At 52.5% G+C, this 16,922-nt stretch overlaps 1 protein-coding gene across 5 annotated transcripts in view; it reads left to right on the top strand.

Annotated features, from left to right (window-relative positions):
* CALN1 (calneuron 1) overlaps positions 1–16,922 on the top strand; it is a 190,386-nt gene that overhangs the window by 33,983 nt on the left and 139,481 nt on the right. For all 5 annotated transcript variants that reach the window (XM_054166911.1, XM_054166908.1, XM_054166910.1 and 2 more), the window contains exon 2: positions 1,337–1,461. In XM_054166911.1, the coding sequence (XP_054022886.1) occupies positions 1,344–1,461 (118 nt within the window). In that variant the 5' untranslated portion in view covers positions 1,337–1,343. The remainder of the gene's footprint in view (positions 1–1,336; positions 1,462–16,922) is intronic.

A 16,922-nucleotide genomic window follows, 5' to 3' on the forward strand; every position in this document is an offset into this window, starting at 1 on the left:
TATCTCCACTGGAAATGCGCAGGCGAAAAGGCTCTAGGCCCACGATGGGGCTGCTCTGATTGAAACCAGCCAAGGGGATGACAGAAATGCCTCTTAATATTTCAATTGACTTTGGCAAACTTGCCTCTTGCCTTGTGGATCTTAAATCAATGTGTAAGTGCTGCTGACAGTAATTTCCACTTTTGTCTGTGCAGATGGCTGCCCTTCACCAGGCTGCGGTGTTTATACCTGCTAAGTTTGCAAACACTTCTCAGCTCCAGCCTCCCATCGAGCAGTACTTTCCCCCTCCCTCCCCCCCTTTCCCTGTCATAGCTGCAAGATGAAAATGTTCTTTGTTGGGCCCCTGCTCAAAGGTGGATTTTCTTCTCTCAGCCAGGGCTGCTGAAGCCCAGAGTTGGAGTACTGGTGTGATGGGCGTCTTGCCCGGCACAGAGCACAAAGTCGTTGAAGCTGGAATTGATCTCTGAGATCCTCAAGCCCAACTATCAACCCAACACCACCATGCACACTAAACCATAGAATCACAGAATCACAGAATCACCAAGGTTGGAAGAGACCTCAAAGATCATCAAGTCTAACCCTTCACCACAGACCTCATGGCTAAACCATGGCGCCAAGCGCCACGTCCAATCCCCATGTCCCAAAGGGCAATGTCTACGTGGTTTCTGAGCCCCTCCAGGCATGGTGGCTCCACCACCTCCCTGGGCAGCCTCTTCCAATGCCTGACCACTCTTTCAGGAAAGAAATTCTTCCTAATACCCAACCTAAGCCTCCCCTGGTGCAACTTGAGATGATTGCTGCTTGTCCTATCACTTCTTATTCTAGGGAGTAGGGCCCAACCCCTACCTCACTGGTGGGGCTCTCTATGAGGAGGGGGTTGAGCTATCTTTGGGGGGTCTAGATGCTCCAGAGTGGGATCTAAGAGCTGGTGTCAAGACACTTGCATGGCATTGGAAGCTGGATCCCATGGCTTTTTAATTGCAGGGCAGTGTAGACCTCTGTGCACTTTGTAGTTATTATCAAAGAGGAAATCTCCAGGCTGAAAGCTGCCTGGTGCCTCCTTTTTCCTTAGGCACTGCTGTTCTGTCTTTGCTAATTCAAGCCTAAAGAAGGAGCTGCTGCATTTCCTACCCCCCTCCCCTTCCCAACTCTGTTTGTTTAGCTCCTGGCTTAGGCACTAAATCAAATCTGCAACCCATCGCTCACGCACCCACCCTCGGCACACGGCCGGCCCCTGGTGTAGGATGCCTCGCTCCAGCTCCTCTCTCAAGGCAGCTTTATTGCACTATTCAAAGACAAGTAATTAAAAGAAAGCCTCCTCTTCCCTTGTGTCCAGGGAGAAGATGCCATTCCACCATGTAACAGCTGGCTTGTTGTACAAAGGCAACTACCTGAACCGCTCACTCTCCGCCGGCAGCGACAGCGAGCAGCTAGCGAACATCTCCGTGGAGGAACTGGATGGTGAGTAACATCCTTGCGGCTTTCCAAAGTGGGGGCTGAGCATGGGGAAAGGCTCACTTCTCGTTTTCCACCTCCTCTGGAGCGGTGTCATGCAGTAACTGAAGGTATTCGTGCCATGAAGCAAAAGGCAGGTCAGAAGCGAGATGGCTCAGAAGGTCAGGGTCAAAGGCAAGGTCTCCCCACCAAAGCTGTGTTGAGAGCTGCGGAGTGATTTTAGCCTCAGACTTTGTCCTTCTGCCTAGACTAAGAAGTGGCTTTTTGAAAGAGGGAGGCTGCTTTTGGTGGGCAAAACTTTGCAAGAGAAAAGGTTGGGCTGAGACTTTATTATAAAGCTGTCTCCAGCCTTTCCTGGGACCCTGCAGAGCGGAATCTCTCTTCCTAGCAAGAGAGCCTCATTTGCTTTGGGGCTTTTCAGAAGGGAGGTTTCTCTCTGTCTCTCAATATAACAAGGTGGTCAGAGGTGGCTTGTGGCTTAAGAAGCTGGAAAGAGCTTTAAAATTCCCTTTTTCCAGGCCACTGATTGGGAGCACAGACCAGGCTCAGGCTGGCAAAGGCTCTCAGGCTGCTTGTCCACAGTTGCTGCCTGTAGGATCCCCTAATTTCTTCCCTAAGAAGCTGTTCTTGCTAATTTCTTCTGCACCCCAGGTGGGATGTGAAACCCAGCGTGGTTTGTGGTGGGGAGATCTCTTCTGTAGGCACTTTGTTGGCTTACCAGGGTCATTTCTAAGGAAGAGTTAATCTTGTTGACAGCTGGACATCAAGGGTTGTGGAACAAATTGAAGCTCTTGGTGCTCTTCTCAGTGTACAAGCCATGATCATATCAGTGGTTTCAACAGAGAACTTGACAGGAAATGAGCAAGGGAATGGTATAAAAGGGAAACTATCCTTCTAGGACAGGTTGGAAGTATTTTGGCAGAGCAGAAGCCCAATATTTCTGCTCACCCTCCTCCTTTCCCCCTGTGTTTTGGTGAATCAGACCTTAGTTTCGAAACCTTTTCAACTCAGAGCCTTTGGATTGGGTTTTGTGAGCTTGACATTAACTTCTTTAAAGCACAGAGAGTGTCCTCTGGGTATTTGTAACTGCTTCTCCTCTTTACAACATGTGCTGAACGCGGTTTGGGTGAGAGATGCAACGTGAGAAACTGCTTTCAGTGCAGCTTAGCTGAGACCCCAGGAGCACAAGAGCTGCAGGAGCACCTCCTGGCTGCTTCCCCTGGGTTGCAGCAGCTTTACTTGAAGATTTGAGTTGGTGAACTGGCTTGGCCTCTCTGCATCTTTGAGGTTACATGTTGCAAGGTGAAGCTTAGCTGGTGTCCCTCTTGCGATGGCAGGGGTTGGCTGAGCAGACAGGAGGATGTTGGACGAGGTTTCAAATGCAGAGACAAGGGGGTTTCTGCTCTGCCTACCCTGATTAGAGCACATCTGCTGTGGTTGCCTTTGAGATTTGCAGACGATTGTCAAGAGCTGATTCAAGAGGCCTCAAGGCTGCAAGCCACGGCCAGGGCCATTCCGCTGCACAAGGGAGACTCGTCCTTGGTTTGTTCCCCTGCTGTTTGCATGGAAATGGGCTTTGGCTGTACGTGGAAAGGAAGCTCAGGCTCATTGACCCTTCCCGTGTCTCCCTGCTGTCAGCCCATGCCTCCTCAGGTGGTCTGCAAGCTCGGTGAGCCTTCTCAGCATCCTCCTCACTAGCTGCTCCGGGGTGGGAGCAGCGGCTGCGGGAGGCGGCAGAGCTCCGCCCCAGGGCCAGACCTGCCTTCAGCGAGGAGAAACCAGCGCTCCAGAGGCTGTGGATCATCTCCCATTAATTACCGGCAAAAGGAAGGGAATTAGGTGTCGAGGAGCCTGGCCTTTGAGAAAGCAGAAGGCGAGCGGCTGCTAATGCGAGTGGCGAATCCATTGAAGGTGGTGGGCGCCCATTGTAGTGTTGCTATTGAACTGGAGAGCGGCAGAGTTCATTCATCACTGGTGACAAAGAGTGTCCCCCTCCTCCCTCAGGAGGACGGTTACAGCTCTTTAACTAATCACCCATTCATTCTCTAGCTGTTAAGCAAGGCTTCTTGTTAGAATTCAGTGGTGATCATCTTGTTTTCGTTCCCCTGCCAGCCTTTCGCTTTCCAAACACCTGTTTTGGAGGGCTTTGTGTCTCTGCCGTGAAGAGATGCCCCACTCCTCAGCTTAGCAGAGAAGAACTCAACCTCAGGATGCTTTGGTTTTTTTTCTTCCCCCTGCAAACACAGAAGTGGTGCTGAATTGATTCATGTCAGCTGAAGCCAGAGCAGCATAAGAAGCTGGTAATAGTTTTCCCCATGCCAGGTGCCAGAGCACAGCCTAGGCACTGTAAATCATGTGTGGGCATAGAATCACACAACCAGAGAATGCTAAGGGTTGGAAGAGAACTCTAGAGATCGAACCCAGGCCCCTTGCCAAAGCAGGATCACATAGGGGCAACTCACACAGGAATGAATCATAGATTCGGTCAGGGTTGGAAGGCACCACAAGGATCAGCTAGTTCCAACCCCCCTGCTATGGGCAGGGATACCTCACACTAGATCAGGCTGGCCAGAGCCTCATCCAGCCTGGTCTTAAACACCTCCAGGGATGGGGCCTCAACCACCTCCCTGCACAACCCATTCCAGGGCTTCACCACTCTCATGGGGAAGAACTTCCTCCTCACCTCCAGCCTGAATCTCCCCACCTCCAGCTTCATTCCATTCCCCCTGGTTCTATCACTACCTGAGATCCTGAGAAGTCCCTCCCCAGCCTTCTTGTAGCCCCCTTCAGATCCTGGAAGGCCACAATTAGATCAGGTGGGTTTTGATACTCTCCAGAGAAGGAGGCTCCAAACCCTCTCTAAGCAGCCTGCTCCAGGGTTCCAGCACCCTCACTGTAAAGTGTCTCCTCATGTTGAGGAGGAACCTTTTCTGTTCCAGCCTGTACCCCTTGTTCCTTTGTCTGTCACTGGGCACCACTGAAAAGACCCTGGCACCTTCATCTTGACACCCATCCCTCAGACATTTATAGACAATCATAAGATCCCCTCCCAGCCTTCTCCAGGCTGAACAATCCCAGGGCTCTCAGTCTGTCTTCAAAGGTGAGATGTTCAAGTCCCTTAACCAGCTCTCTGTTGAACTCCTTCCAGCAGATCCCTGTCTTTCTTGAACAGGGGAGCCCAAAACCAGAGACAGTATTCCAGGTGTGATCTCACCAGGGCAGAACAGAGGAGGAGGAGAACCTCACTCAGCCTGCTGGACACACTTTCCTTGATGTGGGATGAGGGAGGTGATTCTACCCCTCTACTCCGCTCTGGGGAGACCCCACCTGGAGTACTCTGTCCAGTTCTGGAGCCCCTATTACAGGAAGGATCTGGAGGTGCTGGAAGGTGTCCAGAGAAGGGCCACAAGGATGAGCAGAGGGCTGGAGCTGCTCTGCTGTGAGGACAGACTGAGGGAGTTGCAGTTGTTCAGTCTGGGGAGGAGAAGGCTCCTCATTGTGGCCTTCCAGTATCCGAAGGGGGCTCCAAGAAAGCTGGGGAGGGACTTTTGAGGGTGTCAGGGAGGGATAGGACTGGGGGGGATGGAACAAAACTAGAAATGGGGAGATTGAGATTGGATGTGAGGAAGAAGTTGCTCCCCAGGAGGGTGGTGAGAGACTGGCACAGGCTGCCCAGGGAGATGGTGGAAGCCTCATGCCTGGAGGTGTTTGCAGCCAGGCTGGAGGTGGCTGTAAGCAACCTGCTGCAGTGTGAGGTGTCCCTGCCCATGGCAGGGGGGTTGGAACTGGCTGACCCTTGAGGTCCTTTCCAACCCTGACAACTCTCTGACCCTACGTCAGCTCAGCAGTCGCTGTCTTACCGCGCCTTGCCGCTCACACCACGTGTGCTGGTAACTGTGGAAAGCACCACTGTGCACTGCCCAAGCCCAACCCAGAAATAGTCTTTCTGCCTTTAAGCATAAAACTGCCTCTCAGGGTGAGTAACAAAATGTTCTTTCTTGAGAAGCTAATGTCAGCGTAGGGGAGAGCTTGGTGGATCCATCAATCTGTGAGAGCCTGATGCCAACAACATATTTGCATTCAACCTTACAGGCTGGCAGAGAGATGCCAAATTCTCCTTGGTTTCTTCTTCTTCTTCTTCTTCTTCTTCTTTTTTTTTTTTTTTTTTTTTTTTTTATCCCAGTGAGATTTTGATCCTGAGGGAGTTCCAGCCCACTGAGAAACTCCAGGCACACGTATTCAGTACTGACAGGGTGGAAGCTGGGGAAGTCAGTGGGAAGTTTCCACTCCGCTCCTCTGCGCTCGAGGCTCCAACAAGTGCCTGATCTCTCAGGGATTCCTTTTTCCACCAGATTTTCTTGGTTTTCCTTGGTTTTTTTTTCTGTGGTGTCCAGCACTGTGTGTCTCAGTGCTGTGCCCAGGCATTGGAGGAATGTTTCTCTAGGGGAAGTTTATTGTGTGCTGGGTGAATGGTGCAGCCAGTCAAGGTGTTTGGCTGCATGCCCCTGTACTCAGCACTGCTTAGGCCACACCTTAAGTCCTGTGTCCTGTTCTGGGCTACCTCAGGTTAGGAAAGATGTTGAGATGCTGGAAGGTGTCCAGAGAAGGGCAACAAAGCTGGGGAGGGGTCTGGAGCACAGCCCTGGGAGGAGAGGCTGAGGGAGCTGGGGTTGCTTAGCCTGCAGAAGAGGAGGCTCAGGGGAGACCTTCTTGCTCTCTCCAACTCCCTGAAGGGAGGTTGTAGCCGGGTGGGGGTTGGTCTCTTCTCCCAGGCACCCAGCACCAGAACAAGAGAGGACACAGTCTCAAGCTGTGCCAGGGGAGGTTTAGGTTGGATGTTTAGGAAGAAATTCTTCCCAGCAAGAGAGATTGGCCATTGGAATGTGCTGCCCATGGAGGTGGTGGCGTCATCATCACTGGAGGTGCTTAAAAGGAGCCTGGATGAGGCACTTGGTGCCATGGTTTAGTTGATCAGATGGTGTTGGGTGAGAGGTTGGACTTGATGATCTCAAAGGTCTTTTCCAAGCTGGTCTGGTCTGGTCTATTCTATTCTATCCTATCCTATCCTATCCTATCCTATCCTATCCTATCCTATCCTATCCTATCCTATCCTATCCTACTCTATTCTATCCTGTTCTATTCTATTCTACTCTTCAAACTCCTTTTCTGCAGGCTACTCAACTCCAAAGTTTTCTACTAGGAAAACTTTTCCCCCTCGGCTCAGCCATCTGTCAATTTCCACTCTGCTCTGGGTGTTTTTTTTCTCCCCCATCCTGCTTTAAATACTAGGCTGGCAGCAAGGAAAGAGGCTGGAGAGACAGCAGGTCACTCTGATGGTGGCTTTTCTATTCCTAGCAGTGGTGTTTGCTATTTGCAGTTCTGGAGGAACGTGAGGGTGTCTAGAAGCTGTCACCCTCACACAGGGAGCTGGCTTGCAAGGAGCTATATTAGGTGAGGGGCCTCCAGCACAAGCCCTGTGAGGAGAGGCTGAGGGAGCTGGGGTTGTTTAGCCTGGAGAAGAAGAGGCTCAGGGGAGACCTTCTTGCTCTCTGCAACTCCCTGAAGGGAGGTTGTAGCCAGGTGGGGGTTGGTCTCTTCTCCCAGGCAAGCAGCCCCAGAACAAGAGGACACAGTCTCAAGCTGTGCCAGGGGAGGTTTAAGCTGGAGATGAGGAGAAAGTTCTTCCCAGAAAGAGAGATTGGCCTTTGGGATGTGCTGCCCAGGGAGGTGGTGGAGTCCCCATCCCTGGAAGTGTTCAAGAGGGGATTGGATGTGGCACTTGGTGCCATGGTTTACTCATGAGGTCTGTGATGACAGGTTGGACTTGATGATCTTTGAGGTCTCTTCCAACCTTGGTGATTCTGTGATGCTTAACTTTGTACCATCAAGCAAATGACCAAGCTGGAAGTGACAGCCCATCCATAACCTGTCTCCTAAGGCCTGTGAATTTCAGTGGAGCCCTGGATGGCTCTTACTGCTGCATGCTCAGTGGTCTCCATGTGGGAGATCATAAATTCAGGCTGGGAGGAACTGGTTTGCATCTAGGAGTTGTCATTGGTTGATCTGAAATTAGGGCCCAGTTTGGAATTCAGAGTCACAGAATGGTTTGGGTTGGAAGGGACCTTAAAGATTATCTGGTTCCAACCCCTCTGTCATGGTTAGGGACACCTCTCACTAGCCCAGGTTGCTCAAAGGCTTCTCCCACCTGGCCCAGAGCAGCTCCAGGGAGGGGACATCCACAACCTCCCTGGGCAACCTGTGCCAGTGTCTCCCCACCCTCTCTGTGAAGAATTTCTTCCTAATCTCCAGTCTAAATCTGCCCTCCTCAAGCTTCAGTCCACTGCCTCTCATCCTGTCACTCCCAGCTCTTGTCAGAAGTCCCTCCCCAGCTCTCCTGTAGCGCCCTTCAGGTACTGGAAGCCTGCTCTAAGGTCTCCCTGGAGCCTTCTCTTCTCCAACCTGTCTTTGCAGGAGAGGTATTCCAGCCCTCTGCTCACCTTTGTGGCCCTCCTCTGCACCTGCTCCAGCAGGTCCATTGCCCACATGCCCAGGTGGGTTTTGAAAGGCTCCAGAGAAGGAGACTGCAGCCTCTGATCATCTTCATGACCTCCTCTGGACCCACTCCAACACTTTGATGTCCTTCTCATTTCCACATCCCTTCTGAAGCCAGCCTCTGCCTTCACATTAGGAGCTGCTAAGAGTATTTTTAATGAAAAATGGTGGATGGAAATCATCCTGCCAGGCTTGAGTCATCCACCTCCATAGGCACTATCTAAAGGGTATTGTCAGGAGGTAAAAACATTTCCATGGCAGGAATCTGACAAATACCACCTGAAGGGAGGCACATGCATTGTAAGCAGGCTTTGCAAACAGTGCTTGTGAAATGCATGCAGAGAGAACCCAAATGTGGACCACAGCAGCAGCTATTTGTCCAGAAAGACATGGTGATAAATCCTTGCCTGACCCAGATTCCTTTGAAACCAGCAGTGCCTGTGCAGGAGGGAACATTGCTGCATGGCAACAGGACAGCTGTTGGCATCTGCTGCTTTAGACCATGTAGCCTCTGTCCCCACTGGGGTCTGGTGCCTGCAAGGTCTGGGATCTACAATGCCTGGTGTCTACAAGGCTCTTTGTAGGCCAGGAGATATTTTATGGTGTTGGGTTTTTTGTGGTTGTAAACATCAAGTTGGAGAGCTTGATGCAGCCCTTAAGGTTGAGGGAGCTGGGGTTGCTTAGCCTGCAGAAGAGGAGGCTCAGGGGAGACCTTCTTGCTCTCCCCAACTCCCTGAAGGGAGGTTGGAGCCAGGTGGGGGTTGGTCTCTTCTCCCAGGCAAGCAGCACCAGGACAAGAGGACACAGTCTTTGGTGTCTAGCATTGTGTGTCCCAGTGCTGTGCCCAGGGATTGGAGGGATTTTCCTCTAGATGAAGTTTATTGTGTCCTGTGTGATGGTGCAGCCAGTCAAGGCATTTGGCTGCATGCCCCTGTGCTCAGCACTGGTTAGGCCACACCTGGAGTCCTGGGTCCAGTTCTGGGACCCTCAGTTCAAAAAGGACATTGAGAGACTTGAAGGTGTCCAGAGAAGGGCAACAAAGCTGGGGAGGGGTCTGGAGCACAGCCCTGGGAGGAGAGGCTGAGGGAGCTGGGGTTGCTTAGCCTGCAGAAGAGGAGGCTCAGGGGAGACCTTCTTGCTCTCTGCAACTCCCTGAAGGGAGGTTGTAGCCAGGAGGGGGTTGGTCTCTTCTCCCAGGCAAGCAGCACCAGAACAAGAGGACACAGTCTCAAGATGTGCCAGGGGAAGTTTAGTATGGAGGTGAGGAGAAAGTTCTTCCCAGCAAGAGAGATTGGCCATTGGGATGTGCTGCCCAGGGAGGTGGTGGAGTTACTGTCCCTGGAGGTGTTCAGAAAAGGCTTGGATGTGGCACTTGGAGCCATGGTTTAGTTGTCAGGAGGTGTTAGGGATTAGGTAACAGGTTGGACTTGATGATCTCTGAGGTCTTTTCCAACCTGGTTGACTCTGTGATTCTCTGAGATCCAGAGTGCAAATGCCAGTGGCTGTGCCTCCTTGATCTGTCAGCAGAGCAACAGAGGAAATGGGGGAAAGCTGCTGGCTGCAGGAGTTTGGGGTGCAGTGGACTTCAAGGCAGAACTCTGGAGGCTTTCCTCACTAGGAGGCTTTTCTGTCTTTATAGATTAAACACCACTTTGCAGGACTTGCTTTACCTGGTTTCTGCTTCTTGCCAGCAACCTCCCTTCTGTCACCTGCAGAAGCTCTTAACTGGGTGGCACTTCCCTGAGCTCCTGCATACAAGTCACCCATGAGCAGCTTCAGCATGGAACAGCTCTGGAAATCAGTTAAAGGCCATGGTTTCATGATGCCCCAAGTGGATTTGAAACCAACAGTTGTCTGCTGCATGCCAGAAATACAGGCAGTGCCAGGAGGCTGAAGGTGTGTTGGGGCTGAAGCTGATTAAGGAGCCCCAGCAGCAGAGTGAGGTGGTCAGCTGTAGGGCTGGTGGTGTGCTGGGTCTCTGCTGGGGGGGTGGCACTGGGTGAAAGAGTCCCACCCTGCAAACACAGCATTACCATCTTAGTTCTGCCTCTGAACACAGGGCCACGGTCAGGGGGATTTGTCCTCTTGTGCACGTCTGATATGAAGGTCCTTGGTTGTTATTAGCCCTGGGAACCATAGAATCATAGAATGGTTTGGGATGGAAGGAGCGCTTAAAGGTCATGCAGTCCAACCCCCCTGCAGTCTGCAGGGACAGCTGCAGCTACAGGAGGCTGCTCAGAGCCACAAGCACTCTGACCTGCAGTGGTTCCAGGAATGGGGCATCTCCCACCTCTCTGGGTAGCCTGGGCTAGAGTCTCCCCACAACCACTCTAAGATATTTTCCTTCTCTCCAGTCTGAATCTCCCTCTTAGTTCAAAACATCAGCTTTTGTCTTGCCACAACAGGCCCTGCTAAAAATTCTGTCCCCAGCCTCCTGCTAGTGGAAAGTACAGAGCACAGTCCCCCTGCAGAGCACTGACCCTGCAGAGCACTGTCCCCCTGCAGAGCACAGTCCCCCTGCAGAGCACTGACCCTGCAGAGCTCTGTCCCCTGCACAGCACTGTCCCCATGCACATCACTGTCCCATGCACAGCACTGTCCCCCTGCAGAGCACTGTCCCCTGCAGAGCACTGTCCCCTGCACAGCACTGTCCCCCTGCACAGCACTGTCCCCCTGCAGAGCACTGTCCCCTGCAGAGCACTGTCCCATGCACAGCACTGTCCCCTGCAGAGCACTGTCCCCTGCAGAGCACTGTCCCATGCACAGCACTGTCCCCTGCACAGCACTGTCCCCTGCAGAGCACTGTCCCCTGCACAGCACTGTCCCCTGCACAGCACTGTCCCCTGCAGAGCACTGTCCCCTGCAGAGCACTGTCCCCTGCACAGCACTGTCCCCTGCAGAGCACTGTCCCATGCACAGCACTGTCCCCTGCAGAGCACTGTCCCCTGCACAGCACTGTCCCCTGCAGAGCACTGTCCCCTGCACAGCACTGTCCCCTGCATAGCACTGTCCCCTGCAGAGCACTGTCCCCTGCACAGCACTGTCCCCTGCAGAGCACAGTCCCCACGCAGTCTCCTTCAGGGGTTGTAATTCAGCAGGAGCCCCAGGAGCCAGCAGGGCTGTGCCTGATCCAGACAGGGCTCTGTGTTGTCAGGCAGGTTTGATAACCAGTCCCTGGCTTGCTGAAGAGTTGGGGCTGCTGTGCAGCTCCTCATCCCTCTCCCCAGGTGTCCATTTCCCTGGGGCTCTGCTTGTTTGCTAGCAGAGAGTGAATCCTGCCGCTGAGCACAGAAGGGGCAGGGGCAGGCAGGTTCCCTCCAGCCTCACCGAGCAGCCCGCAGCGCCCTGGCCGGGGCTGAGGCTGCTGATTTGCGGTGTCCCAGGTGAGATCAAACGATGTTCTGGAGAAGCAACGAGCTCCAGGGGGGAAACCCAGCAGGGAGAGGCATTAGTCACTTCACTGACTCATGTAGCAGCAACAGGCTGAGTCTGCTCTGCTCGATGTTTTTGTCTGTGGGGAAGTAAAAACCACATCACAGCCACCCCACCCCCACCAAAAAACCACACCACTAAGGGCCAGGCTCTGCACTTTGGCCACAGCAACCCCAGGCAGTGCCACAGGCTGGGGGCAGAGTGGCTGAGAGCAGCCAGGCAGAAAGGGACCTGGGGGAACTGAGTGACAGTAGCTGAACATGAGCCAGCAGTGTGCCCAGGGGGCCAAGAAGGCCAAGGGCATCCTGGCCTGCATCAGGAAGAGTGTGGCCAGCAGGAGCAGGGAAGTCATTGTGCCCTGTGCTCAGCACTGCTGAGGCCACACCTTGAGTCCTGTGTCCAGTTCTGGGCTCCTCAGGTTAGGAAAGATGCTGGAAAGTGTCCAGAGAAGGGCAAGAAAGCTGGGGAGGGGTCTGGAGCACAGCCCTGGGAGGAGAGGCTGAGGGAGCTGGGGTTGCTTAGCCTGCAGAAGGGGAGGCTCAGGGGAGACCTTCTTGCTCTCTGCAACTCCCTGAAGGGAGGTTGCAGCCAGGTGGGGGTTGGTCTCTTCTCCCAGGCAAGCAGCACCAGAACAAGAGGACACAGTCTCAAGCTGTGCCAGGGGAGGTTCAGGCTGGATGTTAGGAAGAAATTCTTCCCATAAGAGAGATTGGCCATTGGGATGTGCTGCCCAGGGAGGTGGTGGAGTCCCCATCCCTGGAGGTGTTTAGGAAGAGACTGGATGAGGCCTTGGAAAAATACCCTCCCCAGCTCTCCTTCAGGTACTGGAAGGCTGCTCTAAGGTCTCCCTGAAGGCTTCTCTTCTCCAGGCTGAACAACTCGAACCCTTTCAGCCTGTCTTCATAGGAGAGGTGCCCCAGCCCTCTGATCATCTTTGTGGCCCTCCTCTGAACCCTCTCCACATCCTGCTTGTGTTGGGAGCTTCAGAGCAGGACACAGCACTCCGGGTGGTGTCTCACCAAAGCAGAGCAGGGGGACAGAATCTCCCTTGACCCATTTGTGCATGGATCTCTAAGTCTTCAGTGTCAGAGCTGTAAGCAGCCTGTTCATTAAGTGGATGAAGCTGTCTAAAGCTCATTTGCTCTTTTGAGGAGCTCTCTTCAAGGAGAGGTTTATCCTCAGTGCCTCCACTGTGAGTGCTCCTGGCTGGGAGTGGAATAACTGATGTCTTAGATTGGCCTTGAACAGTGTTTTGTGTCCCTGAATGTAAAACTGGGGCATCACTATGCAGATTCTTCTGTGGCCAGAAGCAGCTGGAGCTCCCACCTCTGCTCTGCTCCTTCTGCTCATTTGCCAGTTCCATATTTTCATTGTGGTGTGGCTTTCCTTGGGACTTGATAGCTTCAAGCACAAAGCAGCTTCCATTTAAAACCCCCCTGGCACAATATTAACACTCTGCAGAGTGTTCTTCTGTTGCAAGGTGCACACTTGCTCCAGACAGTCCATGTCCAGTGGAGGGTGGAGCTGCTGATGGAGAAACTGTGGCTCCTTGTCCGGGCTGTGTGCTGGCTTAGCCCTGGTGAGGCTCGAGGGGCTTCATCCAGGGAGAGAGGTGTAGTTAGAATTCACTGTGGTCTGCCCCAGCCTCATTAGTAGTCAGATAATTGCTGCACTGCACCTGGAAGGACTCCATTAGGCCATACTGACTTGGGGAAGCTTTTCCCTGCTTTGCACAGTGCAGCAAAGAGGTCCTGTTTGCCACAAACATCCACCCATCCATCCATCCATCCTTCCACCCATCCTTCCACCCACCCATCCTTCCACCCATCCACCCTTCCATCCATCCATCCATCCTTCCATCCATCCATCCTTCCATCCATCCATCCATCCTTCCATCCATCCATCCACCCTTCTATCCATCCATCCATCCACCCTTCTATCCATCCATTCATCCACCCTTCCATCCATCCATCCATCCATCCATCCATCCATCCATCCATCCATCCACCCTTCTATCCATCCATCCATCCATCCACCCTTCCATCCATCCATCCATCCATCCATCCACCCATCCACCCTTCCATCCATCCATCCATCCATCCTTCCATCCATCCATCCACCCTTCTATCCATCCATCCATCCATCCATCCATCCATCCATCCATCCATCCATCCACCCATCCACCCTTCCATCCATCCATCCATCCATCCATCCACCCATCCATCCATTCATCCATCCATCCATCCATCCATCCACCCATCCACCCTTCCATCCATCCATCCATCCATCCATCCTTCCATCCATCCATCCATCCTTCCACCCTTCTATCCATCCATTCATCCATCCATCCATCCATCCATCCATCCATCCATCCACCCTTCTATCCATCCATCCATCCACCCACCCTTCCATCCTTCCACCCATCCATCCTTCCATCCTTTCAACCATCCTTTCACCCACCATCATTATCATCCCCCCACCCCAAACAGGCAGTGATAATGTTTGGACACCCTAAGTGGCTGAGCACAGGGAGGTCTGGCTCCTCTGGGTTTCATGCAACATGGGCAGTGGCATTGAGTGCACCCTCAGCAGGCTTGCCTATGACACCAAGCTGTGTGGTGCAGCAGACAGGCTGGAGGGAAGGGATCCATCCAGAGAGATCTGGACAGGCTGGAGAGTTGGCCCACAACAAACTCATGAGGTTCAGGAGACCAAGTGCAAGGTCCTGCAGCTGGGTGGTCAGGGAGTGGCTTGAGAGCAGCCCTGAAGAAAAGGCCTTGGGGATGCTGGTGGATGAGAAGCTCAACAGGAGCCAGCAGTGAGCACTTGCAGCCCAGAGAGCCAAGCAGAGCCTGGGCTGCAGCAAGAGAAGTGAGGCCAGCAGGGCCAGGGAGGGGATTCTCCCCCTCTGCTCTGCTCTGGTGAGACCACAGCTGGAGTACTGCATCCAGTTCTGGAGTCTCCATTCCAGGCAGGCTCTGGAGGTGCTGGAAGGTGTTCAGAGAAGGGCCATGAGGATGAGCAGAGGGCTGGAGCTGCTCTGCTGTGAAGACAGGCTGAGGGAGTTGGGGCTGTTCAGTCTGGAGAAGAGAAGGATCCAAGGAGACCTAATTGTGGCCTTCCAGTATCTGAAGGGGGCTCCAAGAAAGCTGGGGAGGGACTACTGAGAGTGTCAGGGAGGGATAGGACTGGGGGGGGGTGGAGCAAAACTAGAAATGGGGAGATTGAGATTGGATGTGAGGAAGAAGTTGTTCCCCATGAGGGTGGTGAGAGCCTGGCACAGGCTGCCCAGGGAGGTGGTGGAAGCCTCATCCCTGGAGGTTTCTAAAGCCAGGCTGGAGGTGGCTGTGAGCAACCTGCTGTAGTGTGAGGTGTCCTTGGCCATGGCAGGGGGGTTGGCACTGGCTGATCCTTGAGGTCCCTTCTAACCCTGACAATTCTGTGCTTCATCAGAGTCTATGTGTAGAGGGTTTTAGCTGCTGCATTGTCTTAGGGACAACTGGAGGTGAAGATCAGCACTGAGTTTTCTCCACAGCTAGAGATCCCCATCAGGAGAGTGGCAGAGAGCTATGGACTGGGGGAAAACTCCAGAACAGCCAAGGATTTCCACCCTCCAACCCAAGCCCTACAGAAGGCACCCAGTGGCAGGCCAGTTACCCAGTGGGACAAGCAGCCTTGGGGAAGGGCTTTGCAGAGGTTCTGTTCCCCTTGTGCCAAAGGACAATGTGTTACCTGGACTCCCTGCCCCCGAAGCACAAGAACAAGCAGCAGCAGCATCTCCAAGGAAAGAGTCCCTGGGACAAGAGAGTATAAATAAAATGAGAGTGGCTGCCAACAAATTAGAGTTACAGAGATGCCATCTGGACAACAATTAAAGAGATTGTCTGAACTCCAGCTATGCTGACACAGTTATAGGAACTGGCTGGCAGGGGACTTGCTAGTGCTGGATACTCAGGCATCCTTGGTCAGAGGCTTGAGGGCTTCTGCCTTGTTGTAGTGGAGAAAGAGCCTCTTGGATAGAATAGAATGGAATGGAATAGAATGGAAAGGAGTGGAATGGAATAGAATAGAATGGAATAGAATGGAATGGTGTGGAATAGAATAGTAAGGAGTGGAATGGAATAGAATGGAATAGAATAGAATGGAATGGAGTGGAATGGAATGTAGTGGAATGGAATGGAATGGAATAGAATAGAATAGAATGGAGTGGAATGGAATGGAATAGAATAGAATAGAATGGAGTGGAATGGAATGGAATGGAATAGAATAGAATAGAATGGAGTGGAATGGAATGGAATAGAATAGAATAGAATGGAGTGGAATGGAATGGAATGGAGTGGAATGGAATGGAATGGAATGGAATAGAATAGAATGGAGTGGAATGGAATGGAATGTAATGGAATGGAATAGAATAGAATAGAATGGAGTGGAATGGAATGGAATGGAATAGAATAGAATAGAATAGAGTTGAATAGAGTTGAATTGAATTTAATTGAGTTGAATTGAATTGAATTAACCAGGTTGGAAAAGACCTTTGAGATCATCCAGTCCAACCTATCACCCAACAGCGTCTGATCAACTCAACCATGGTACCAAGTGCCTCATCCAGGCTCTTCCTAAACACCTCCAGGGATGGGGACTCCACCACCTCCCTGGGCAGCACATCCCAATGGCCAATCTCTCTTGCTGGGAAGAACTTTCTCCTCACCCCCAGCCTAAATTTCCCATGGCACAGCTTGAGACTGTGTCCTCTTGTTCTGGTGCTGCTTGCCTGGGAGAAGAGACCAACCCCCACCTGGCTACAACCTCCCTTCAGGTAGTTGGAGAGAGCAAGAAGGTCTCCCCTGAGCCTCCTCTTCTGCAGGCTAAGCAAGCCCAGCTCCCTCAGCCTCTCCTCACAGGGCTGTGCTCCAGACCCCTCCCCAGCTTTCTTGCCCTTCTCTGGACACCTTCCAGCATCTCAACATCTTTCCTAACCTGAGGAGCCCAGAACTGGACACAGGACTCAAGGTGTGGCCTAACCAGTGTGGGTGCTTCCTGAAGGGCTGTGCATGGTGCTGGTTCAGACACTGCCCACCCTTGGGAGGTGGGCTTTTGGTGGATGAGGTGGATAGCTCATTTGCCTGCCTTGCCTCAGGCCATGGGAAAGGGATCAAGAGCTAAATATGCTTTAAAGGGGATTTCAATCTTGCTGTGACACATTTATACAAGGTTTAATAAGGATTTTTAATTTTTTATGCAAGCTTGTAGTCTGGATCATTAATTTTACAAGTTCCTTCTCTTCTGCAGGCTGAACAAGCCCAGCTCTTCCTGCTTTCCCTTGCAGCAGAGGTGCTGCAGCCCTCTGATTGTCTTTGTGGCCCTTCTCTGGACCCTCTGAAGCAGGTCCATGTCTTCCTTGAGGCGCTGCAGCCCTCTGATTATCTGTGTGGTCCTTCTCTGGTCTCTCTCCAGCAGGTCCAAGTCTCTCTTGAGGTGCTGCA

The sequence above is a fragment of the Dryobates pubescens genome, chromosome 13 (assembly GCF_014839835.1).
Source record: "Dryobates pubescens isolate bDryPub1 chromosome 13, bDryPub1.pri, whole genome shotgun sequence".
NCBI lineage: Eukaryota > Metazoa > Chordata > Aves > Piciformes > Picidae > Dryobates > Dryobates pubescens.